The 27,550-nt window shown below is 39.3% G+C and overlaps 1 protein-coding gene across 3 annotated transcripts in view; it reads right to left on the minus strand.

Moving 5' to 3' along the window:
• The window catches only part of INPP4B (inositol polyphosphate-4-phosphatase type II B), a gene marked incomplete at both ends in the record, with an annotated part of 287,771 nt that extends 270,461 nt beyond the window's left edge, over nucleotides 1-17,310 (minus strand). For all 3 annotated transcript variants that reach the window (XM_082316132.1, XM_082316130.1, XM_082316131.1), the window contains 2 exons: nucleotides 14,420-14,478; nucleotides 17,199-17,310. In XM_082316132.1, coding sequence (XP_082172258.1) covers nucleotides 14,420-14,478; nucleotides 17,199-17,310 — 171 coding nt within the window. The remainder of the gene's footprint in view (nucleotides 1-14,419; nucleotides 14,479-17,198) is intronic.
• Between the last annotated feature and the right edge of the window lie 10,240 nt (nucleotides 17,311-27,550).

Below are 27,550 nucleotides of genomic sequence, written 5' to 3' on the forward strand. Positions count from 1 at the left end.
AGACATAAGTCCTAACTCCCTAAAGCCTGTATAAACTTTCCCAAAAGAAGAAAAGAAAACAACAGGGTCAACACATGTAAAAAGAGGAAGGACACATCCAGGAAAGCCTATACCACCTTAATGCTTCTTCCTCCCCACTTTATTCTCACTTTTCAGACATTTTCACTTTAAAAAAAGAAAAAAAAAAAATTACATTTCCTTACTGCTGCATATATCTCAAAGAATTAATCAGCTCGTTAATAAACTTTGGAGTTGCTTGAGATGGCCATACATGGCTATTAAAATAATGTTGAGCAGAGTGGAATCTATCAAAGCTTTGATAAAACCCAGACCAAGTAACACTGATTACTTACCAGACCATTGATAAAGAAAGTCTTGCTCCTCAAACATGGAAAATCTTAGCAGTAAAAACTGATCGTACAGTGTATTTATTTCTCTGAAATCCATTCTAAAATGCCAAACATGTTGGCCTGGTACTGAATCCCATTATGCCCTTGGACTACATTGACATTAATCCTCAAAATGTCCCATTAGAGTTTAAGTCTTTTTATTTAACCTTCCTATGTATCTAGGCGATATCCATAAAATCAAAGACTGTGTCAGTTAAAAGCAGTGCCACCTACTAATTCTGAAATGGGGGTGTGTTCCTGGCTGTTTTAGGACAAGGGAGGGATCTTTTAATTTTTTTTTTTTTAAAGGAACAAATTATTTTTTTTTTCCCTTTCCCCTCAACTTTGTAGCACATCAACAAGCCACTATCATCGAAATAACTCCTGCAAAAAAGGTGACCAAGTGAACAGCTGCAGATTCTTCATAATCACTGGTAAATCTGCTCAACAAAGCAGTAGTGCCACATCCCGTAATCCCTACTCCAACGAAATCAAACCACCTGATGCTGGTAGGACACAGGAGCTTGTCACTCAGGTACCATGCTGCGGTACCATCCGCAATGCACTTAACAGAAATAGAATTAATTGTCATCCTCTAAAGAGTTGATCCATTAGCACTAGCGTGTTAGGCTGTGATAAAAAGGAGACATCATTGGCAATGCTGAGGCTTATCTTCCCTCATGGGAATACTTCAGAATGTTCTTATATTAGGAAAGCTTTTATACCCTTCTGAAACAGTATGTAGATACCCTTTTTTGTTTCACAAGCTTTTGTGTTCCACATATGTTCTATTCTTTAAAAATATTGCTCTAAAGGAAAGGTCAATGGCAAAAGCCTACAGATACATTCAATATCAGGCAGACTTTTCAAATAGTCAAGATGAGCCAAAGTTAAGAACTTGAGTAAGCCAAGAACAAACTAAAGGCCAGATGCATGTGGTTAAACCACACCACACAAAACAAAACCACATCACCAAAGAAACCCACCAAGGTGTTACCTGGAATTTGTATTGAGAGTTAAGAAAAAACAAAACACACACACACACAAAAACAAACAAACAAACAAACAAAAAACCAAAAACAAAACAAAAAACAAAACAAAACAAAAAAACACAACCAACCAAAAAAACAACCAAAACTCTCCCAAACCTCACAACTCTTTTTCATGTATCAGATCTGGAACTGTTTGTTTCTTTCTCCAAAAGAAAATGGAATATGCATGACTTCAGCTACAGATTGTTTTCCCACCTTTCACTTCTTCTGAACTTCTATTGGGGAGCTACAATAAAGCTCTAAGTATCATCAAGTGCAAGTTTTTGATTAAGCTAGGTAGCATTTTCAGTTTGATTAAAAAAAAAAAAAAAAAGAAAAAAAAAGTGTTTAACTTACCCTAAGAAACTAAAGTTAGGTTAATATCCTGCCCAATCCTTGCCTGTGATTAGTATTACCGATCTTCTACACGCAGGTACGTAATAATAGATTTCAAATCTTTCTACTGAAGAACTCCTCTGTGCTGGACAAATAGTTAGAAATTATAATACAGAATAAAATAAGAGAAAATTATAAAAATAAAATAATAATAGGAAGGTAAAGAGTTAACAGGTTTTGTAGAAGTCACATGTCACAAACCTGTTAGAGTTATCAGAAGCATTGGTGTAGCATACATTAACTTCTTAAAAAAAAAAGTTTTACAAGGTCCTTCACCAATTGCTTGGAAAAAGTACACTGCAAAGTCATAAAGGGCAGATGTCTTGCATTAACAGATGCCCAGGAACAAGGATGTGCATAGTGAGGTGGCAACCTCACTGCTAATGCCAACAAAAGAGACTCAAAACTAAAACTGAAGGCAAAGCTATAGGCTCCCAGTATCCTCACCAACCAAGTGATAAAATGTTAAATAAAATTCAGTGTTGATAAGTGCAAACTGTGCACATTTGGCAAAACACATAACCACTATTATAACATTGGACTTAAAATTAGCTATCATCACTCAGCAAATAAGGTCTGGCGGCACTGTGGAGAATTCAGCTCAGTTCTCAGGGTTGGTCAGAAAAAGAAAGGGAATAGTAAATAGTAGTGCTTAGTGAAGATACTGAAGGAGAAGGCACCGTTTTGTCCTTAACAGTCATTAGTAGCTGCTGACAAACCAAATGTGAGGCTAGAATAGCACTACTGCCTGCCTTGTAAATTAGAGGCACTCGATTTATTCAGGGAAAAAGAAAATCTCATTAAATCTCAGAGTGAGAGATGGGTATAAAAACCAGCATTTTTCTTCTTCGCACAGCCAGGAGCCTGTGGAAGCATGGCTACCCTTCACTGCTATCTAGCTGACCTCCCCTTCCCACCACCATCCTAAAACACCTTCTGGCCCCAGTGTGACCAGGACCTTGTCCTCACCACACTCATCCCCATGCTGATACCAAGATGACGCACAGAAGTCATCCCTCATCCCTACCGCAACCAAGTCACGGCAGCTGGGTTATACAGTTAGGCCCTCAAGAGGAGGAAAACAGCCCTTCCCTGAAGCACTCTTCAGCAGCCATAGCACATCCTCCTAAGTCAACCCCGCTCAGGACAGAAAAGAAAGGATGTGGGCAGAACGAAACAACCCTTTATGCTTCACTTCCTAAAGGGGCAGAGAGAATAGCATAGATCAGGCTACTCTTGAACTCGAGAGCCGCTGCAGTAGCAAGTACTAGGAAAAAAAAAAAAAAAATGCTAGTTAGGATCGCCTGGGATGCAATTTAAAGAGCGGCACCCTGATGTATGCATATATATGCACAGTTCCTCTCCTCCCTTCTGCTAAATACAGCCGTCACTAATGAGTATATGGCAGGGCTAGCACAGACTAGCCAAAAGATCATCTTTGATGGTACAAGGGGCTCTGCCCATGAATTCCTTGGGCTGGCTGGCATCAATCACTTTGCAGCTGCAAGATGACTCTAGCTATGTACATATACTCCTCTGGCTTCCCTTCTTCTCTCATCATCCTGCTCATAAAAGCCTAAACCGAGGTTAATCAGCAGCCCCTGGCTTCAAAATCCTGCTTTAGGCCAAAAATAAAAGCAAGTTTTGCCCTCAGTGAATTACTTCAGTAGAGTGTTTTTTCTCAGGATTAGTTAACGTTAGCATAAGATGTTCATTTGGCTGGTAACCTAAAACTGTTATCTGAAGAGATGGCTGCTGCCATCTACTGACAGCTTCCATTATAAACAAAATATAAAGTGACTTAAAAGAGGTTATTCTAAAATGAGACAAACTGATTCAACAGAAAAGCCCAGCATGCACAAACTGGCAGCCAGGCTACATTCCCTATCCAACAGGATAATGAAGCATAAATAATACTTCTTATCAGGCACAGACCTCTTTCAGTGAACGAAGGGTTTAGCAAGAGTATCCTGACAAACTGGTTTACTGCCTTGTAGAAAATAAAAGCGATGCAACCTATTGGTTTTGGGGTGGGTTTTGTTGTTTGCTTTGTTTTTGAAATAAAAGATGGGCAGTCCTTCCTTTGACTACTAGTCACTCAGCACTAAAGAAATGCAGGTATACTATTTCAAAGATCAGCCTTTAAACTTTCTTTCACATTTTCTCTTGGGAGTAATATCCCCGGTCCAGATTAATGTAATCAAAGGTGCCAGTTCTCTGCTTGGCTTGATACAGTTTTCTCTTCCTAAGGGGCTCTTCACTGGAATGCACTGTGAAGTGAAGCAGTTTCATAGGCCAAGCAGCTCTTCCAGCTACCGTCAATACCAACTTCAAAACACAAACCAAAACGTTTCCATGATTCCCTTCAGTGCAGATTCACAGACTGCAGCAGCAGTTGTCTCAGTGTAGCATGTTAATCCACTGGTATTCTTATAGTCTTCCTCCATCCCTAGGTTTCTTTCACGTGTTAAGAGCTAATATTCAATGAGGTAACTGCCGAGTATTTTAGTTGCAGCCTACTCCGCTAGAGACTACTACACATTGTCTGCTCAGCACTTGCACAGTTTCAAAGCCTTTCTTGTTTCCAGTATAGCTAGCAGGTCTTCTCTCACCAAAACCACAAAGCTCTAAGAGCCATCTCTAAAAACGGCAGCTTGCATCGTAAAAATTCTCACCCAAGTCTCCCAAAATAGCTATGGAAGCTAACGGAGTCCTGATCCTGCAAACTTAGCTCAAATAGCAAATGCCTACTCAGCCCCAGGAGTCTCTCTGCAGCCACACATGAAGCTGCCCAACAGAAACATCTGCCAGACCCCACACTCTTTGAGAACCACCACAGGGGTCACTGCAACACCAAATACAGCAAGAGCCAGTGAACCAAGACAGAACCACATGGGGATGCTCTATAATCTTTTGTTAAATACAGTTATCTACACAATTATCTATCCTAAACAAGATTGGTGCTTGATTACTGCAATTATGTAATTGTAACATGTGCAATTCCATATATTATGCAATTATAACATACCAATTGCTGCAGGAATAGTGGAGAACACAAATAACTATAAAAAAAAAAAAAAGTCTAGCTAATCCCATTAGGTAACACTTACAAATTCAGTGATTTGCTTAGATTAAATGCTTATATATATATATCACCAGAGCGTTTATGCACACAAATGAAGGACCACAGGACCCTACGATATTATCCACTGTATAAATACAGAACACAGATGTTAAACCACAAGAAAGCTGGAGAATTTGTACACCACAGACATGCAAGCCCACATCAGCCTACATGACAGCCAATGAACATCAAAAAAAAAAAAAAAAAGGCATTATCATTGGGACCTTCTTGTAAGCATCATAGCAAAGAAGATTTGTAATGGCAGGACCTAAAGGAAGATAATGAGATTACACTTTTCAGTAAGTGTCTTGTTTTAGTACCTCCTTGCTGGTTTCACAGATGTATGAAAGCAGGCACTGTGGGCCAGACACAGCTCAGAGTCAGAAGAACCTTAAAATGAAGAACAGGTAGGGTACTGGAGACCGGGAAAAAAATCTCCACAGTGAAAACAAAGAGCTTACAAAGGAAAGGATGCAGGAGTCAGATGCAAAGGAAAGACTAACAGTCAAGAAAAGCCTTGGAAAATTATTTTTGCAAGAGCTCTAATGGATATAACCAAATCTCATCTTTCCCAAGATCAGGAGAAGGATATTTCAGTAAATGAAAACACAAAATAAGATTATCCCAGTCCAGAGTTTTAGGTGATAGAGAGATGGAAAGAGTTGTCTATCTTAAAAATAATCTGCAAAACACAGACATAGCCAGAACATGAGTACTCAGAAACACATTCCTGTTGAAAGCAATACTAAAAATGATATAAAGTAGCAGGAAGAGAAGTGAAGTTTGCTCCAGCCATCAAGAGTAATGGGAGGAAGAACTTGACAGGAAAGATTAAGCAGCTGTTTGATTCCCGTTGAAATTGAATTTGTGGCTAAATGCACAGGAAGAGGTCTCTGAAAGGCAAGATGAAAGCGTAGTTTGGACAAGCAGGTATTGAGGCAGATCTAGATGCAATTTAGTACTGAAGAATATGTAGTTTTAAGTTACATTTTTCTCATGTATACTTCAACTTTAGGCACAGCACATCATGAATCCCCAAAAAGAACAAAGTCCAACGAAGAAGTTGAGAATGACCAGGAGAAAATGGAGTCAGAGGGTGAGCGAGAGTTGGAAGTGGCAGACAGTTGCATGAACAAGACAGATGCGCCTTAGCTCTCATTCAGGAGAGGTTATTTGAAGGAGATGAGTAAAAGATCTGTAGAGCGCAAGGGATAGCAACAGGACCGGGGAGGATACTGGGATGGAAATGCAATGGGTGACACTGTAAAATAAGTAGTAACAGACTTCAGATATCAAAGAGAGTAATGGGCACAGCTGGGGAAGCAGGCAGGTCAAGGACAGGTAGGCATGAAAACGGGAAGGATTAAAGCATGCTTATGCCATGAAAAAGCTAAAGGAAAGGAAGACGTTATGGAACAAGTTAAGCAAGAGATGAAAACCAGGAGACAGAATGGAATAATCAAAGCAAGCACAGGTTATAAGAAAGGTCTGCCTCTGACAGCAGTGGAAGGGAAGGGAGGGCTTCACTATCTGGAGAGCAAGTCAGTAACATCTGGAGAGAGGAAGGAGAAGCAGCAAGATAAATGAGAGAATCAAAGACAGCAAAAAGGCAGTAGGGCCTGCCAGGATCCTGCTAAGCTGGAAAAAGAGAGATATAAAGTCTTTCAGCTCACAGTAAAAATAGGAGCAAATAATTATTCTCATTACTTGATGGTTCTAAATTGCATTTTCAAGTACTGTTGGAAAGTAGACTGCAACAACAGTCAGCCCATCTACCCTAGTGGTACTGCACAGACTCTCAGAAACAAAAGCTCAGTGTGCCCTTGCTCCCCCAAGGAGACATGGCATTCTGGTGCCACTGGGCTTGCAGTGGCCTGCAGGACTCCTAAAACATATGGGTCTGGGTCAGCACTACCGCTGCTTCAGAGGAACAGCTACTAAGGAAATCATGGGTTATGCTTGTCTACTTACTGTTCTGCCCCAACTATTCCAGACAAATTCACGCTCCCCACATTATTTCTTCATGAGTAGTGTGAAGACAGCAGCTTCCTCCCTCCACACGGGCATTACGAACATCATGCTTAGTGGGGTTAAAGTTAGTTTAGGCTAGAGTTTACAGCAGTCAACCAGCACAGAATTCTCTGCATAGCATTCTTCCAATCCAATATGGCTAAAAACAACAAGAAATCTTTAAAAAAATTCTGCTATTTAAATTAAGGCACACAAAAAAAAAAAGCATTCTAAAATGCCTTTACAGTATAACATAAGGGGCAACACAACTGGTTATTTAAAAATAGGCCCAGCATAAGTAAGGGACTTTAAACATATACTAGATATCTCACTGACTTGAATGCACGACTACAGTGACAGAACACAACACCTTACTAAGACAGGTTAAAAGGCCCACATGGCAACATTCCTTCTCTCAACACAACCAAATTCGTCTCAGTTCTTAACTGAACGCTGCCCGATGTTTAACTTATGTATATGCACGTGCGTGTATTGTTACATACACAGAAAAACCTCATTCCAACAGTAAGAAGACAACCCACGTCTCAGCTAAGTGCAGGCAGAAATACATGCAAGGCGGGGGCTGAGGAAGCTCAGAAACACACTAAGACTTTTGAGCCATGTAAGGGGTGCTACGGCTCCAGATCCGTCTACGCCACAGTTTTGTCATTTTCTGCTTTCTTCTCTATTTAGCACACTTCCTACTGTAAATCAAAATCTTACCAACACAGCAACAACATATTTCACTGAACTTACTGAAGGGGTATTATATTACAGACATAAATTCACTTACCTGCTTCTCAGCTTATGGACATTGCAGAACATGGTCATAACCAATATCATACATGTAGTATTTAGCCAAAAAAAACATCGGCAATGACATTCAATCCCAAAGCAATGCTACACAGTGCAGCAATACTTAATCTGGCTGCTCAGACCTTAACACTTAACTGATACAGAGCATGCTCTAGAAAATTGAAATCACTGCTGAAAAATGGTTTATAAAAAGTACATCCTTAGCCAGAAGAGACACTTTTATTTCAAGATGCCCTGGAGAGATCACTGACTTACAGAATGCTAAACCACACACACAGAGAAAACCCCATAGTCCAACAGAGCAGAAAAGGCTCCACAGCTTCAATATAAATAAAGCAATCTCACTCTGTAAGAATATTTAAAAGATATCAAATTGGAAAGGAAAATACTAAAGCTATACGGCTATGCTGAAATGCTGAAAATACATTGTGTACGCCTGCCTGACTGCAGAGAAGATTCATTGATACATTCTCACATTTTTATGGCAGAACTTACATACAACTATGCCATGAAAACCTGAATAACATTTTCACAGCTGCATTGCAATGTAATTCACATCAGAACCTCAGAAGTATGTCATTATTCTATTATTTCCACCTTGCACGTGGTTCTCTAGTTATTGATTTATGAGTCAATCGAGATCTTACTTTGAGGCTTTTCTGCAAACTGTTAATAATACATTGCACTTGCGATAAATGCTGTAACAACATAATTTATGTTAAGCTCGCACAAACATTGCAAGAAAGCTTGTGATTATTGACAGCACAACCACTTAGATTTGCTCATTAATCTTGTGTACAAAATCTTAAGCCACACAATGCATTTGGTTTAAGGAAAGGTAATGCGTTACAACAGAAGTCTCAAAATATTCACTACCTTTTACTTAATTCTCTCTGGCATTAAGTGTATTATAGCACTCCAATTTACACCTGTGTAGTTGCCTGTCATTTCTTCAATATAAATCCCTTGGTTTTAAGGGATTAGGAAACAAACATATAGATTCACTACAGTACGAACATGCCATACACGTCTGCTACCACAACACTGTTTAGATTAGAGGAAAAAAAGACAGGTTAATAATTTTATGTGTGAAATATGACTGCTAATTTAAGATTTTCAGCACTCATAGCAGCTTTTATTTTAAATACAGTCATCTGTATAACTAAACTGCTTTCCTTCTACATGATAATTTTTAAAAATCAATAAATCATAAAAGTCTTTAAAGGCAACCTTTCACACACAAAAGCAGCAAGAGTTTATTGAGCCAGTGCATGGACAAACTGACCTAATAGATTCGAATGGTTACCTCCACAGGATCATTAAACCACAAACTAAGAAAGATTTACACAATAGACACTAATGACTCTCTTAGAGAATCCACTACAGACTATTGATCAAAAATCCATTTTTAAATAAATTCCTAAATACATATTCAAAAATAAGTAGGAATGTCAAAATGTTTACTCAATAGAACATAATGGGCCCTCTGGAGCTATACTGAGATCCAAAAACATAATTGTACTTTTTAGTGTATCTTTTTACTTGTAGATTGCAAAGTAATTTACAAAACTGGCTAAGTATCAGCACTACCATTTGGGAATATTAGTATACGGGAAAATGAACCATAGATGAGTTAGGTAGCTTCTTTCTTTACTTCAGTAACAATCACTCCAAATTCACACATACATAGCAAACAACAGTTTAGGTTTTTTAACAGGGGGAGGAGGGGGAATCCAGCCCTTAATTGCCATGAGGATTAAAAGAGATTGAGAAAGGTTAAAGTAATCTGTTTACTTCTTTCTTGAAGGTGGGGGGAACAAAACAAAACAAAAAAAAAACAAACAAAAAACCCCCCAGAAAATTATTCTGAAGGACCTATGAACAGAAAACAACAAGAAAATGACACAGCATGACATTTGATATAAAAATATGCACTGTTCTTAAAAGAGAAACCCATTGCTATAAATTCTGATCTGTAATTAAAAACAAAACCAGTACACAATACTGCAATCCCCAAAGAGATCTGAAACTTCTAATCCGAAGTCCTTCCTATGCCAATGAAAAAAAGGCACATAGGTATATAATACTTATTATATGCATTAGCAACTGTTGCCCAGCAATCTTCCTCCCCGTTTCCCACTCACATGAGTTCTGGAAGAAAGTACCTCCCAGGCTGGAACTGGGTAGAGTCTAAGTAAATAAGCAAATAACCCACACACCACATGCTTTAGGTGAGGCACATATCGCTTTCTAGTTCCAAATCTTAACTGTTTTGAAAACATTACGTAATAATACTATTCTTAAGTATTTCAGACTAGGACTCATAAGAATTGCTCCAAGATTAGCATGATGTGAAACTTTTCTCTGGAAGCCCCAGCACACACTAGGTTCCCCAGTCCAGCCACGCTGCTAACCACGCGTTAGGGAGCACAGTTTCAAAACTAGTGCCTTCAAAAGCATCGTATACTGACTGTGTTTCATAGGACGCAAACGCACACATCTGCCGCTTCCCGAGAAGTGGACAGAGAGCCTACGGATGTAAACTCGAGGTTTTAGGACTTCACACAGGAAGGTATTAACAACATACAGTTCCCACAGGGGATCATATCTGTGGCTGGTGGACCTCGGCAGGCTGCCAGCCACCCACCCACCCGCTCTCTCACCCGCCCTTCTTAACAGGACTGGTGGAGAAAATAAAATTTAAAAGCTTGTGGGTCAGGGTGAAGAGAGAGAGATCACTTGCAATTACCGTCACAGGCAAAACAGACTCGACCCAGGGAAAATTAATTTAGTTTATTGCCTATCAAAATAGACCTGTATGGTGAGAAACAAAGACAAGAACTAAAGCAGCTTCCTCCCACCCCCTTTTTTCCCAAGGCTCAACTTCCCTCCTTCATTCTCAACTCCTCCACCTCCTCCTCCCCGCCCCCCAAGTGGCACAGGGGGAAATAAGGAATGACGTTGTGGTCAGTCCATAACACCTCCTTTCTGCCCTCCCTCCTCCTCACGCTCTTCCCCTGCTCCAGCATAGGCCCTCTCCCTGGGCCAGAGTTCCTTCCAGGAGAACCTGCTCCAGCACAGGCTGGCCATGGGCTGCAGATCATTCAGGGCATAGCCACGTGCTCCGGCATGGTCTCCTCCACAGGCTGCAGGGGAATATCGGCTCCTGCACCTGGAGCAGATCCTTCCTCTCCTTCTTCTCCGACCTTGGTGTTTGCAGGGCTGTTTCTCACACTTTCTCACTCCTCACTGCTGTGCAGCATTTTGCCCTTTCTTAAATACATTTTCCCAGAGGCACCACTTGCTTTGCTGATGGGCACAGCTGCCCATCAGCAGAACCTGTGGTGGTTCTGTTGCAGAGCCCCTCACCTTTTCTCACAGAAGCCACTCCGGCAGACCCCTCGCTACCATAACTTTGCCACCTACAATCAATACAGTATGGTAGGGAACTAATCGTGGGGGGGAAAACACACCACGAAAAAACCAAAACCACCCAACTGCCCACACCACACAAAACCACACATACCACACTGAAGTCTACAAAGGAAAAAAGTTTCACTAACACTAGCAGATGCTGGATGGTGCCTCAGGCCTACAAGTAGGTCTACTTCTTAGCCCAAAGTCCAAAATAACCAATGCCACTGCTAGGCCAAGGAAAATAAATGTCCTTAAGATGCCTAATAAGTTATTCTGCTGCATCCAAATATGATAAAGTGGAGGTATAAACCACATTTTTTCCCTACAGTGAAAATGTAGTGCCACGCTACTTAAGATTTACAGCACAGATAAGTCAGGAAGCATCCTTTGCAATTTCATAGAGAAAATTCTTCTTATACAAGTAGTATAATTTATGTACATTTGAACTAGAATGAGAGTCTGTCATTAAACTATAAGCATTTGTATATGCAGACATGCACGTGCCTCTGACAGCAATTAATGAATAGCAGCAAATCAGTCTTCATTTCATGACAGTGGCTTCTGGAGTTAACTGCTCAGCATTCAGATGAGCTTCTAAAACACCAGAGTTACTTTTCTTCCATGTCAAGCCATAAGCCAAGTCAGGGTCCAGCAACAAAAATAGGAGCATGGCTTCATCAGCGCTGTTCTGGGCACATCTTTCACACGCTACATTACTTGAATTAGCAAAGGTTTCAGTAGGATATTAAACAGCAGAAAACTGGCAACTCTGCTTATTAAGATGCTTAATAACTTTTATGATAAGACTATTTTTGGTTATTATATTAGCAAACTACACTCCAAAAATTCAAACCATGATTTCCTAATCCTACGATTTCCTCAGAATCTGCTTCAGATGGGATGCCTCTTCATTTCTAGAATGAGATGGGGGTGGGGGGAATACATACAGGGTACACTCCCTTCTGTCCTCACAGCACACAAATTGCTTTGGTTTTACTTAGCAAATTGTTTGGTTTTATTTAGCATGCCTATAAATTGCATCCTTTGAAACAGGAATTTGAGATTCAAGAGAGATCTGTCTTTGTCAAAGAAGTTATCCTTTACAGGACCCAACAGATGAAGTGTCTGAAAATGACTGTTTCACAGATTCCTAGATGTAAGCTGACTAGGAAGTGCTACACCATTTAGTTTGATCTGTTGTAAGACACTGCCCTTTAATCACTCCGTGGTCTCTGAACTGAACCTAGTAAGTTGTGACATTTTAAAACTGAGCACCCACAATATCTCACCACACTTGGGTTTCAGTGGCCAATTATCCTGCAATCCTTTGAATTTGTCTGACTTCAATTTCCAAGTTTTTCTCCTATTGTGACCTAAGTAAAGGAAGTACCTGATAAAATCACTGTTTGAAAACACTTTGACATTAATCACGTCACCAATCTTTTTGATAAGCTAAAATTTGTCCAATCTCCTGATTCCTTCCATAACTCCTGCAAATTTTGAAAACTTCTTTAAATAAGGAAACCAGAATGAGATGCAGTTTTCTAGCACTGACCTAGACATAGAGATAAAAGTCACCCACCTATTTAACTTGTTCAGTCAAACGACAGCATTTGAAGGGGAATTCCCATTTATTTACTGCAAGCCTAAATCATTACAGTAACTAGCCATTAACTTGTGTCTCATCCTCCAAGTTTCTCAAAATAGAGCTTTGCATTTGAACAGCCTGAGCGGACCCAGCAGGTTGGTTGATTTGCTGGTCCAACTGAGATTGCCTCGTTCCATCCATCTGCATCTCATCTACACATTAAAACAAAAAACCAAAATAACTCAACCAAAAAGACCACCACACACCATATGAACCAGAGTACCAATCCATACTAAACCATCTAGTATAGTAACATTAATTCTCTAAATTTCCAGAGCCAGACTGATAGCTACATTTGATTTCAGCAAAACTCTCATACTCCTCTCTCCATAGCTGCAAAGTTGATCAAAATATTTCCTGAAACTGTTATCCAAGATGCTAGAGGCTCCCATGAAAATAGGGCACTTGGGGGAACATGGAGTAGAAGAGAGTACTTTGAAACTTAAAGCCCTTTACTAAAAATAGTTTCTGCAAGTCATACAGCAGAACAACAACGCATGAGGGTGCAACAAAGGGGTGGCCATGAGCTTGCTTTCACCTACATAAAACTTACTGGTCCTTTTACCACCCAGGGGAATGCAGCCATATGAAACTCAAGTCAGAGAAACTTTTACGTCATACTGTCTCATTCTGTTTGCATACATAGAGAAATCTATCACATGCTCCTGAACAGTGCTTTGAAAGCAAATACTGCTTTAAAAGTATACCATATGTGTGCATTCATCACTACATTAAAATAAGCCACTATATCACATTGAAAAATCTTTCAAACAGAATATACAGTCTGTCAGGCAGTACTATCATTTCCATCCAACTGCTGGTCCATACAGTATAAAAATATCCTAGGAGCCAATTATAAAATACTTACTGTTAACAGGTAAGCATCTCAAGCTTCATACTACTCCCAAATTCTTTATAATCCAGTGCTATTTTCAGGCAACTACAGAAGCAGTGTTCAGAATATCAGACAGAAAGGGTAAGAAAAAGAGCAATTCCACACTTGGTGCTTGTTCCTCGCAGAGGATGAGTGGCCTCAACTCCTAATAAAGCCAATGGCAAATGAGAGCACTCAGCAGCTCCTGCAAGACTTCCATTGCATGTCAGGGTCAGACTCTATTCTAACAGGCCCTTCGTTTTAGGCATATAGCTCTTTACAACAACGGAAGAGAAAATAACACCACTCTTCATAACAAATCTAGTTACAAAACCACACTAAAAAATTGTAATAGAGGTCTGAAATTGCATCTTGAACATTACCACAAAACCTCACGTTGCTGTGAGATTTTGCTTTCATTATTCCAGTGGATTTGGTGGAGTAATTCTGGATTTAGACCCATGTATGTTATGAGCAGAACCTGGCCATAGACTATTTATGATTCAGCTAAAGGATGCTGATATCATGAAGAATACCTAGTGTTATAGAAGGCAAACAATGGATTTTTTTTTTTCATCTCCACTATTCTAATAATAGTGATTTTTTTTTTTTGTCCTTAAAAGCACAATGCCAATAGCTATCATGAAAAAGGATTACTCAAGTTCTTACAGATTAGACTAACACATCAAGAAAAGCAGTAGGAAAATTAATTACCTTATTTTTCATTAGAAAAAGCAGATTTCCTTTCAGTCGGCACCATCTCTCCCTCGGTTCTGTATGCAAAGAAGTAAGTGATTAATAAAAACAACCTTTTGTCTTCACACATTTAATGCTTCTTAAAGAAGATGCATTAGTTATAAAGGTCAGAAAAGAAAATCATTAACCAAAAAAAGCCAGCTTCACTCAGCAGCTGCCTATGTACAACATGCTGTTAAATGCCAAATAACTTCCCAGAAGGTTTCTTCTACTCTGCAGCTGAGAGAATTGGCGACTGCGGCATACACTCTAACTGTGTTTTCTCTGCTTTTCTCTCTTTTCCTCGCATGGGAGCAGAAACAGCCACTTTAGTGTGGAACGGCTTTTGCTTCCATCATTTCAAGAGATGAAATACAATCCTTGTTAAGACACAAAAACATTTACTATTCCACCTAGATTAGAACATGTTAATCTGAATTTACAATTTTCAGAAAATAAAAAAATGAGCAAATGAGACCTAAATATTTACAGACACTTTGCTATTACTATTTTACCACACTTTTTAGAAGTGCTTAACCAATGGGAATAACAACATATTTGTGTTTATACACACATGCAGGCACGTAATCAAACTTTTAAGAACAGGGAATGCTTCAGAACTTTAGGGTCGGTGAGTGGGTCAAAAAACTTTTAAAAGTTATTCTTCCTAAACTAGCCATTTTTAAAATTGCATCATTTTTCTTTTTAAAAAAGCACTTGTGTATATATATCTGTAGGTACAAATGATACATATACCTATTACAGACATATACAGATATAGATCTCGCAGACAAATGTGATCTCTTTAGACAAACCCCACCTCACTTACTTAACAGAGGAAGGAACATTTTCACACAAGATGTATTCCTTTTTATTTTTGAGAGGGCCCATGAAACCCCACGCCTCCAGACAGCAGCCAGCCTCAAATTGCTCGGGGGCTGGAAGAACAGCTGTACCCTGAGGCCATGTTATTCCACAGCCGCCTCTGTGGAACTCTTGTACTTCCCTCAAAGCTGGCCACCACTACAGCCATAATATCGACCAGGGGGATGTTTTGTTACAGTAAATAAATAAATAAAATTCTCTTTTCCTCTTGATAATTTCAATTAACATGTTTCAATAGGCAACATTTGAAAATCAGAATAGCTTTTCCCCCACAACAAAGTGGAAGGTTTACATTCGCAGGCACTGGGACTCAAAATAACTGTTTTCAGTTATAACCTGGGGTTTTTTTAGAAAAAGAATTGAAGTTCCTGGATCTTTCCAGCCTACTGAAGTGCAAGAACAATACAGAAAAGAATGTAATATAAATTGATGCACATCCACCAACTAAAATCTAAACACAGTTATCAGATCCGAGTACGTTGTTTTACAGTGCAAGTACAGGACTTTGCTAAGACTAAATTCCATCCTCTACAACCCTGCAGGCATCAGAAGGAAGGAATCCTATCACATTCACACTGCAGCTTTTTCTAATAAAAGAGATTTTTGTATAGGATTGGGAAAGTCACTACCTCGTAAGTGCGAAAAACAAGCAAGTCCAAAGATTAGTCAGATGAACGATGACAAGTCTATCACTGCATAGTATATACAGTGACCAAAATGCCTCCAGAGAAATGACCCTTCTCTCAAGGGGTCATAATCTGATTGCTGGGAGCCAGAAGGATTTACTGGGCAATAGCAACATCCTACACATGCATAGTTTCTTAAACACATTCCTAGAATCTACCACCACTGACCATGGCACAGACAGCCCACCATACTGGGCTAGATGAATGTTTGGTCTGTCTCTGGTCAACCTAAGATTTTTAGAAACATATTTGTAAGTGAAGAAAAACTCAAAACATCTTCATAAACATCAGATATTCACTGGACAGGCCTTGATATGCTGCTTCCGATGAGAACACTGGGAGAGAATCCTGTTAAGGAACCCCAAGGCAGCCAGAAGTGGATGCTCACTAGTATTCTGTCCAGGAAGTTTGCTGCATCCTCCACAGGAAACTCTGGCTATTTGACATCAGAAAATGTATAAAATATTCTGAAAATGTGGCACAAAATTTTCTCAGCCCCTTATCATAATTGAGTCTGTGCTGTTCTGGGTTGGTGTGTGTCCCCCCCCCCCCCCCAATAAAATAAAAGTAAATACAACCACAATGAAGATCAACTGGGACAAGTGAAAATAAAACATTTGCCATTGCTGAAATTATTGCATTAGGACTGATTTTACAGCTAAACAGGAGCTATTTCCTAACAGCTACCGAGGGAACAGACATTTATTCAAGCTTACTGGAAACTGAAAGACATTTAAAATATGATCATAAAAGCCTGAAGAAACCTGCAAAAGAGGTGGGAAGTGAGCCACAGGAAATCTATAATGATAGAAGAACACACTTTTTGGAGGTGGGAGGGGTGGGTCCTGAGGAACTGGATGTCTAAACTTTAAAACATGGCAACTAATGACTGGTGATAGCAATCACTAGTAGTAAAAACAATCTTTCTTCGCAGGCAAAAATAATAATAATGTAAAGGACTGAGTACTGTTTCTCAGGTACGTGACAAAGGAAACTTGAAAACTTGAGAAAACTAAAGACCTGTCTTTAAACTTCTTTATTTAGAAAGGTATTTAGCACCACTCAAGCATCAGTAACGAAGAAAACTGAAAACTCCGAGGTGTATGTGATTAGTGAAACTGTAAGCTGACAGCTGCAGAAAACATGCGCATCAACCATAGGTAGTTTTCAGTGCAAGTTATCTTTACCCATTAATTTTTCATCCCCGACCACTCTGCAAATCTTCAGTTTTCCTTCCTTGTCAAAGCAACCTGATGGTCGCTTGGCCAGCAAAGCCAGATCTTTAGCATTGAATCTCATGGGGTTGCCAGGGAAGAGGATGAAGATGAGTAAGAGATGAAGAATGATGACGCTAGTTAGTTTGTTGAAGCTGAACAAAATCTAGACAGCAGATATGAAGGTCAACTGAAATATTAAAAACAAAACAGAAAAAGAAAACAAGAGATGCTTCTGTTTATTGTGATTTCCACTCTGTTGTGCACTCCAAACACTGTACTTTCTTTCATAGTATGGGAGCAGTGTAAGTAATAGGGAAAAAACACAAGGTTACATAGGTGACATCTTTTCCCCACACACTTTTTAAGATAGAAAAACGTAGTTTTTCTTTCCAGTGTCTCTATAACCTCATGCAGAAACTGTAATTTTATGCAGTATTTGCACAGTTTATCAATACTGCTAAAAATATATTTTGGCTATAGGCATATAAATAACTAGAAAGCTCAAATATGCATTCATGGGGCAGGGGGAAGAGGGAAGATTGCTTTGTACTTCATCTCCTTCACAGGAACAATAACTCTAATAAAATACAAACTGTTAACGGTAAAAGTTCACCACTGTCGTGGTTTAACCAGGACAACCACATACTCAAGTATTCATGTTTTGCTATATTGACACTGATTAGGACACCGAGTGCTCCCCTTTAGTTCATGGCATATTCTAACAGTTTTCAATTCTTTTGGAACATTTTCTTCTGTGTTTTCAGAAAACGAGTTGTCCCGCCCCCCCAAAAAACAGGTTTCATTTATTAGAACTGTGTCTACTGAACTTAGTGAAAAAAATTGTACTTGACACATATACAAGATTTCTGTTTCTCTCAGAGCCCCTCCTCAGTTTATCTGAAATTATTTTAAATATTAGATCCTGTAGCTGTAGTTTTGACCAATGGAAGTTTGGAAACAAACATTTTTGTCCAAATTGCAGTTAACGCAGCACCATTTCACACTGCTGCAAGGATGAGCAAATAAGGTCAGAAAAGTAGTTCTAAAGAGGTCTTCCTTTTAATCCCCAAAATATTCTATGCTCTTAACATCTACGCCCTTTTCTAAAGGCCTTTCTCCAAAAAGAATTCTTGGTATGACCCTTATACAATGAAGTAACAGAGGTTTGTCAGATGGCTTTTAACACTCCTATATGCTTTAAAAAAAAAAAAAAAAAAAAAAAAAAAGGCACCCAATCCTCAACACGTGGGCTTCAGAAGCCAGTTTCTGTCTCTAAATCAGAAGTCTTTGTTCTTCAGAGGGCAGCACTGACATCTTTGTCTGATGGAGAGCTACAACTACAACTCGCAGCTGTTCCTGATCGAGTTCCTCTCAACTCTTGAGCTCAAGGACAAGTTACATCTTCGGCACTGTATCTTTCTGTGGGCCCTTTCACTCCTGCTTTTCCCTTTATATTCACTTTCTTTGCTCAAGTTTATCCCTCAATGACTGCTGATGTGCCCTTTATTTTCTGCAGCCAATTCCAATAGCACTACAACAGCGAAAGCAGACAAAGCTTAACTATTACTTTGTACATATGCAATATGGCCAAGCCATAAATATGTCGTTCAGAAAACAAATCTCCAAGTAATTTTTTTCCTCCTAAGAAGGTTCTACAATTCTATGGAGAACTGCCATAAAGCTAAAAGCTCTTTTAAGTTTCCCTTTCATTATCAAATACCCTTGCAAGCAAGAAACAGAATACATGCGAGCAGTCCCAACAGATATCTAAGCAGAAGGTTGCAGCTTCAACTTTTCCATTCATTCCCACACATCCACCTTCTTTCTTGTTTTCCCTTTAGCATCAGCAGCTATGCTTCTTTTTTTAAGCCTATCTTCATGCCTTTGACTCCATTTCATAATCTTGTTGAAATTATAACCTCATAACCTTACAGTCATCACAGAACCTGACCTGCAATTTACAGCATACAAGGATGCTGCTGTGCCCAAAATGAGCTACTGACTCCAACAGAGGCTCCATGCGGGTGCAGCTGGCTGCCTATGTTTTGTAAATTGATAGACTACAACTGTGGAAAGATGAGTCATACGGCACTTACAAAAAGGATATTTATCATACTCTGTAATCTAATACTACGAGCATATGCAGCATTGAAGACCAAATCCACTGGGGGGGGGGGGGCAGGGGAAGATGCTGGCTTGGCCACACGATACATGAAACCCAGCCATGACACCACTTGCAAAAAGCTTACTAGGGCATACAGGGACTTTGGGACTGGCAATGTGTATATTCCTACTAGCTGCTGTATGCTAAGTGGAATTAATTGTTGGTTTTGTTTTACAACCACAGACTGTATTTTTAACAACAGATGACACAGTGTTTGCAATAGACCTATTTGTTTTTTAAGAAAAAAAAAACAAACATAAGCATGGCAAGGTAAATAATTTTTGCACTCTCCAACTGCGCACTGTTTTGTTATCGGCTGGTCCCCTCTCAGGCAGGTATCTTCCACACCTTTCACATAGCCCATTGGTAGCCGCCTTGTTTTAGAGAACGCAGTTCTAGAAATTCAACAGCAACCTACTTAGTTATTGGTTTGTGAGCTAATCAGTTCCAGTCCATTTTATGAACACCATATAAATCTACCCTAAACAGCATCTTCAGCTACACACAGTTACTTTAGATTGCTTCAATCTTTTTGAGCAGCATGGAGGGGGTCAGACCCTATGAGCCTGGTCCCACATGGAAGAGTCATTGAAAACCATCAATAACTGAATAAAACCATTGCTATCAAAGCAATGAAGGTTACTGGCTAAACTCTAATTATGCTGAAATGCAGCAACTACTGTAACGCATGGATATCTGTATTCCATATAGAACTGCAAAACACAGAAGACCAGGGGATGAGACAAGTTGTAACCTGCTATTTAAGACAGCTTTTGCTTTCCAGCAAAGGAAAAAAACAGAGCCAGGTAACTAGAACATTTTGTTTGTTTGTTTCTGGAAAGGCTATTAAAAGGAATAAAGAAACTCCAGGAGGAGATGTGCATATTGATTTTGTTATTTTTCCCCCCAGGGGAGATGGTATATCTCTTGCACTCATCTATCAGTAAAGTGGTAACAGTCTAGAAATTCCTTTTATCACATCTGCGCATCACTTGCTCTGCATATGAGCCATAACATGTAAATCATGTGGGACAGTAAGAGCGGTTCACAGCAGTTAAAACCCTTGAGACAGCATGCTTCAATACATATAAGCTAGTACCAGTCTTGAAATGCAAGGCAGCTGGGCCAGCAGAGTTCCACAGTGATAATAATCAAGGTGCCTGCTCCCTGGAAGCTTGCCAGAGAAGCTAAACTAATCTGATAATGTCTGAATATTATTCAGACCTAAAAGGCATAAGACCGTTGGATTCAAACTTGGGTTTAACTTAGAAGCTCAATGACCATCCAAAGGCAATCACAGTCAGCGTTGACATAACAATAAAATTAAAAGGTAAAAAACCCCGATAGAAGTGTCTATCTTCAGCTGCAGCACTGGGTCTCCTTGAAGAAGCAGAATGACTTTTTAGCTCAATAATCCACTTCCCTTCTGTCTCCATTTTGGAATCAAGCTGTCAGTCAGGAAAACTACTTAGTCATATAGTGCCTTTAAATGTTTCTCCTAGCTAATCTCCTTCCTAGCATGAACTCAGATAGGAAAGATAGTATCTTCAGTTGTTTAATACGGGTGGTTCAAGAGACAGGCATTATTTAATACTCGTGGTTACACAGAGAGAGGCATGCTGAATGTAAAGTCCTTCTCAACATTTTCCCCACACACAGTCACCACAACCATAATTTATAAGGAAACCAGACCAGTCAATTACTTTGTGAGTGGCCAGGAGAGAACGAGGTGGAGGAGTCTACGTCCTTGGAAGCAGTAATTTTAGAACAGATGACAGTTTTGACATCTCATGGACCGCAAACATTATGAAGTCTCTGTTGGATGTCCCCTGTCCCCCCACCTTTGCAATTACAGTTTTTATGATGACTTTCTACGGACATGGAACAATCAGAACTATTTCATTCAGGTGACAAAGAGCTGAGATGTATTGTAACTGTTAAGCACCAGCCACATAATCGCACTTTTTTGATTATCACAGTGAGAGAAACGTACATTTTTGATCACTTGAAGAGATGTAAACCCTATACATAAATGTTAGAAGTCAATCAAAACTAGTAGCCTGTTTAAGTAATCTTAAATTACAAGGAAGTTTTATCTTATCATGCAAGACCTGCACAAAATTGACTTCAGCACAGAAGACTAGCATGAAAAAAGCTACACATTGAAACAATTTGCAATCAATCTCCAACTCTTGCACCCTGCAAGACAGCTACTTTTTATTTTATTACTTTCAGGTAACCACCAAGCTGTAGCTGCTTAAAGCACTAAGTGCAGGAGGTCGCTAGCACCAATGCGAAAGACAGTAACCACCTTCATGGCTGCATGCGCTACCCTGAAACACCACTTTCAGCACTATCTTTTAGATTCCAAGTTTTCTTACGTATCTTAAGCGCAGTTCAACATTTAAAAAGTCAGCGCATAATACCTTGCAGCTTTCATGAGTACTGCATTTAATTCTGGATATCTTGGTAAAGTGTTGAAACACAAGCCTTCTAATGATGCAGTCTCCTAAACCTCTAAAACCAAGTCAATAAAATTGGCTGCCTGACTTCACTAGTTTAGCAATTTCAAAAAGAAAAACACTAGAATTCCTGTCTGCAAGTCCTCAGAGACCCTGCCAAATACATTCTAAATTTCCCTTCTCTTCCTTTGAAAAGGTACAATATTTCTAGTTCACATCAGTTTGTATTAAGAACTTCTTTAATCTTTGGAACACACACCGCACAGGAAACAGCCTTCAAAAGGAAAGCTGCAAAATTAGTCCACAATTTTGTCTTCAAGAATGATATTCCTTTCAAGCAAAGAGTTTTGCTGATTCCACATACTGCCTCTTTATTTCACCCATAAAGTAATTATTAGGCCATAAAATATAAATAAGACACATTATGCCCCCCCCATTAATTCTCCATTCTATCACTGATCCTTGCACAGTCGAACAAAACACTCGGTTTTCTGTCTTAGATTGAGGAAATAAGAGTACAATGCAGAGTCAGCAAAAAAAATTAATATACGACAGGAGTTTCAAATATGCAGATATATTGATATATCTAAATGAAAAGTTTGAAAATCTAAACTGTATTTAAGTTTTACCTTGAAAATCATTAGCAGGTGATCAGCTGATTAGGGAAGAAAATTGTCCTGGCTTACATAAATTCAGATACTGTACTCGAAAGAAGATTTCAGGGGATCTGCAGATGGCAACCTTCACACAAAGGGATAAAACAGTAGAGGAACATTTGTCTTACAACAGAATCTTCCTTTTAGTTTGTTTTTTTGTTTGTTTTTGTTTTCCCCCCCCCCACTGAGGTAAGATAGGCAAGAGCAATATACCAAGTACCACTAAATGCTAGGTTATCTACAGAAGGCATCTATTGGCACTATGAAGTTTTTTCTTTCTATATGAAGTTAAAGATGCATATCAGCCGGCTGCATGCAGTCAAGTTAACTGATTGTATCCATGGAAAATTTAGGGGTTTGGGATTTTTTTCAGTTTATTTCTAACTTTTCGATCTCTTCACTTCTGTCTCAAATCTCCAACTATACTTTCAAACAACACTGTCTTAAATTCCTCTTTCTCCCATATCTGCTCAGGTGCCTGCCTGCCCAGCCACGCTGCCTTCCTTCCACTGCTGAAGAGCGCAACTGCACTGGCTGTAACTTTCTCTTGGGCCAGCAAGAAAGCTGGATTATGGCAGTTATCCGCTTTAAATTCAACACTTGAAAACGAATACCAGAAGATTAAGTCAGTCTTCCAAAACCCTATTCAAAGGTGACTGCATCAGCTAAAGTTTCAAAGACAGCAGCTACACACCAATGACTCTGTTAATAGGAGTTCAGCCACTATTACGACACCGTGGTTTCAGAGCAGGTGGTCTGCAGGTAAATATTAGCATTTCAGTCACTGCTTAGTTACAAATTTATTTACATAGCAGATTCCTTTCTCTAGTCTCCAGGAATGTAAGCACACAAACCTTTTGTAACCTGCCATTTCAAACAAAACAAAACCAAACCCCAAAGCAAACCCGAGTATAGTACAGCTCAATTCACTAGGAGCTCCTATACACGTGACAGTAGGCAAACCAGTCTGGAGGAGGTAGTGTGCTGGGACCACTGATCCCATAAAGAAAGGGACAAGGGGAGGACACAGTAACCAATTTCAAAAAAATATTGCACTATATTAAAAATGGCAGCGTGCTCCATTCTGCAAGATACAATATTTGAGTGGCAATAACTGGAACTTCTGCCTCTTGAAGACTTACTTCCTCTCTCTTCCAATATCTATAAAGATGCAAAACATGGAGGCAAACTTAAAATACAACATTGCTATGACATCAATTTTAGTGGTCATTTTTACTATAACAGACAAATTACTGTACTAAGACTGCAGCTTGCACTCTGTAAGATACAGGATTTTTTTTTTTAATCTTAAAAAGTTTGCAGTCCCCAAGCAACTTTGAATTTCTTAACCTTTTTGCTTTGCATTATATCCTAGAAGCTGAGAAAAAAAGAGTGATGAGAGTTTCTCTCTACTTCTCCCCATCCCCCAAATTTGTGATATCTGGGGTTTATCTAAGCCATAAACATTAAAAAGATTTTAACAGCAAATTTGAGAGATTTGGGGTTCACTTGAGCTCTAAGGATTTTAGCTAGAAGACAACTGAGTCAAGTTACTCACATAAAGTAAATACAGCATAATATCCTATTTTTAGATTAGAGATATAAAGTACTTGGAACAAAATCCCTTCGCCAAGTTTAGGCAGCTCTGGAGTTCACCACCATTTTTCTTTTGGTATTAACAGGAAGGAAACCCTCCCACTTTTCTTAATATTATCACTTCTGCTTTGGCTGTCTTTTCCCCACATGGTCTTCAAGAAAATAACAGAAGTGTTTTTCCTTACAGAAACTCTTTAACACACCTGTGAAGACCCAGCAGAGGCTTTGATTTCACTATCCCACAGTTAGGGAGAGACCACGAACTCTCCTGCACTTTCCAAGGGAATGAGATGACTGGATTTCCCTCACTTACCTCTAAACTGACAGAAGGAAAGCATGGAAGAGTAAAGGAGTTAATATCTGATGATGATATTTAAATTGAATAATTAAAAGTCAACCAAAATACCAGGGGAAAAAAAAGTCTTTATATGAAGTATATTCCCTACTTAAATATACTGTTCCTGAAAGTTCACAAATATCTGGTTACCTACATTTCCAATTAAAAAGCTAGGATCACTGTTGAGAACATAATTGCTGAACAAATAAATCTAGAAAATGGTGACTTAGTGCTGTTATATTAAGGAAGAGCAATAAATCATTTTAACTGTGTCTCAATAATGATTCAATTTCTATATGCAATGGAAGTCTCAGTTCAGCAGAAACTATTATGTCATCTGGGGAAGGGAATATTCAGGGATAGATGCAAAACAAAGTTACAGGGGGAAGAAATGCAACAAAACTCATGGAACATAAAAATCACTAAGGATGTTGCTGCTTTATACTGACCTGGCAGCTACAGCAATAACAAGTCATTTATTGACCTTTTGCCTTAAGATCAACAACATATCCTCAATTAGCAGACAGGAATAAAGTTTATGTATTTTAAAGAATAAGACATCGCAAGAAGACTTACAAGCTTCACAATCTTTTTAAACCAAGCTGCTCCTGAAATCTCCCTAAATTCATCCAAAGTGAAGAAGAAAAAAAAAAAAAAAAAAAAAAAAGAAGTAAGAGGTGATACTTTAGAACCACAACTTGAATCCAAGGCCAAAGGATAATACAGAAGACGATCAAGCTCTCCCCACATGCCTATTTCAATTAAGATTAGGACTGCTCAACCTGCGTATTTGCAAGTAGAAAAGCTCTCTTCCTTGGCTTATTCCACGGTGACCTATGTGACCACTGGTTTTGTGGCTGCAGAATTCCTCGCTATTACAACCTGTAAGTGACACAGAGACCATGTGTAGAAAGTCAAAACCTACTAAACGCCTTCCCATGCAGACAGGCAATTTGGGAAGTATAACGCTTCACTCAAGTAAACTTAGATTTCCTATTTTTGAATATCCATCATTACACTACCTGTTTTCGCTAATGTGCGCCTTTTCACTAGCTGGAAACACTGAGGAAATTTTTAAAAATCCTGAAAAATAAATTAAACCTTATTTCATAAGTTATTAATTGGGCAATAGAGCCATATATTTAACTGGATTTCTGCATACAGTTATCTACGCTGTAACATATGACTCCCTACTCTCTTCAGCTATAAAGGGTCATGGGCAAATGTTCTGCAAATATTTTTTTAAACAACCTTAGTCTAAGAAGCTGGAACTGGCAAATAGCCCAGCTACATAAAACCCACCAAAAATACATGTTTTTCAGATTAAACATCTCATGCAAAGATAAAAAGTTCACAGCGATAACTTAAAGAAAAATAAGGCTGTCGCTGTAATACACAAAATACAAAGTTCAAGAGTGGATTTCATAAGATATTCATGCTCGTAGGGTACAGAACTATTTGGGTAAAGAGCCTATGACTTCAGTGGTATGATACAGTCATTACAAAACAAGTATGTCTGAGTTAAATGAATGGCTTTGTATTCAACATGAAACATAACTATGATTTTTACTAGAGGCAGTCCAGGGCCGAATGCTTCTGTGATGAAAACCGAAGGTGCACAGTAGTACAAGCCAAGCCCCTTGACGCAGAAACTGAGCTTGCCTCAGGACGTGAATGGTTGGTAACAGCCTCTTTTCCATCCCCAGTAAAATCGCACCTGATTACCCAGCCTGGAATAGCTGCTCAACATTTAACTGAAGGATTATCACCTACATTTTAATCAGACCTACATACTTTGAAGGATTCTCAGCTTCTAAAAGACCCTCTGGGCAAGAATAAATGGGGAAATCAGCCTGAAGCAGAGAAACAGAAGTTAGAAGGGGACCAACAAACCCAAACCACCAAAAAATCTGACTCTAAAAACACTAAAAAAAAGACTACCCCTCAGAGCTTCAGCTTGCAAAGCTCTGCAGTGGTGGTTACAAACAGGCTGCTCCTTACTCACACTTGCTTTCTTTGCTTTCCTGTCATCCCATCACAGAGGCAAAGGAACACCTACAGCCTGGCCAGAGCTCCGAGGAAGCTCCTCTCACCAATCTGGGCACCAGTAAGCTTTCGACACATGTTTGCAGCAGGCGGCGATGCAGCAGTAAGGCCTCACAGCCTACGGAGAGGGGCTTCCCACAGTAAGCACAGTCTGAGGAAGATGCCTTCCAAGTAAAAATAGTGACTGGACAAAACTCCATCCCAGTCAGCACTGGAGCAGTTATCAATGCTTACTAGCGACATACAGCCAGATACTGGAGAAGAATATACTCATACAGATATGACTATATAACAGTACAATTAATTCAGCTCAAAAATAAATTTGAATAATACCATAATGAACTATCTTCCTCCTCCTCGCTCCATCATTCCAATACAATTTAATTGCATCACTGCAGACTTGCAGTTATTTTGATCTTAACTACATTTGCATACATTAATGGATGTGAATCTCTTAAGATTTAAATCTTTCAGAATGAATACTTTCTTTTATATTAAATAATCAGGAATATTAGGTAACTTATGAAACAAAAATGTTTCTCAAGAAAGCGAGGCAAAAGCATTTTCTAAGAAATGCCATTCAAGGCCATACTTCTCAAAGTCTGCTTCAAGACTGCACCACAAAGAGAGGGAATGTTTGAGGACAGAGAAAGAAAGGACCAAATATGTCAATGTGCTTTAAAGGTGACAATCAGGAGAAGTATCAGGGTCGATGTTTAGAGGTGAAATAGTGACTGGGTCTGGCCTGGGAAGAGTAATTAGAGTTGGTGGGAAGAGGAAGGAGAGAACGTATGCAAAGGCTTGTGGAAAGAGAGCCCTGTGTGGGAGCTGCTGGCAGATCTAGAAGGGTAACAGAGAGGTAAGAAGGCAGCACACTCGAACCTCAGGGTCCAGGCCAGAAGGGAGACAGCTTTATGACCCACCCACAGCTTCTTCCAACTCTCTAAATGAACCCAGGTAAGGTGGCTGCTCCGTGGACCAACAGCTCTGCTGCAGCTGGTGGAGGGGAGTACTTTCTGCAATTGATGCAGAACAGCCTTAAAACTGTTGTTTCAAGGAGA

This window comes from Platalea leucorodia, assembly GCF_965183815.1.
Source record: "Platalea leucorodia genome assembly, chromosome: 6".
Lineage (NCBI taxonomy): Eukaryota > Metazoa > Chordata > Aves > Pelecaniformes > Threskiornithidae > Platalea > Platalea leucorodia.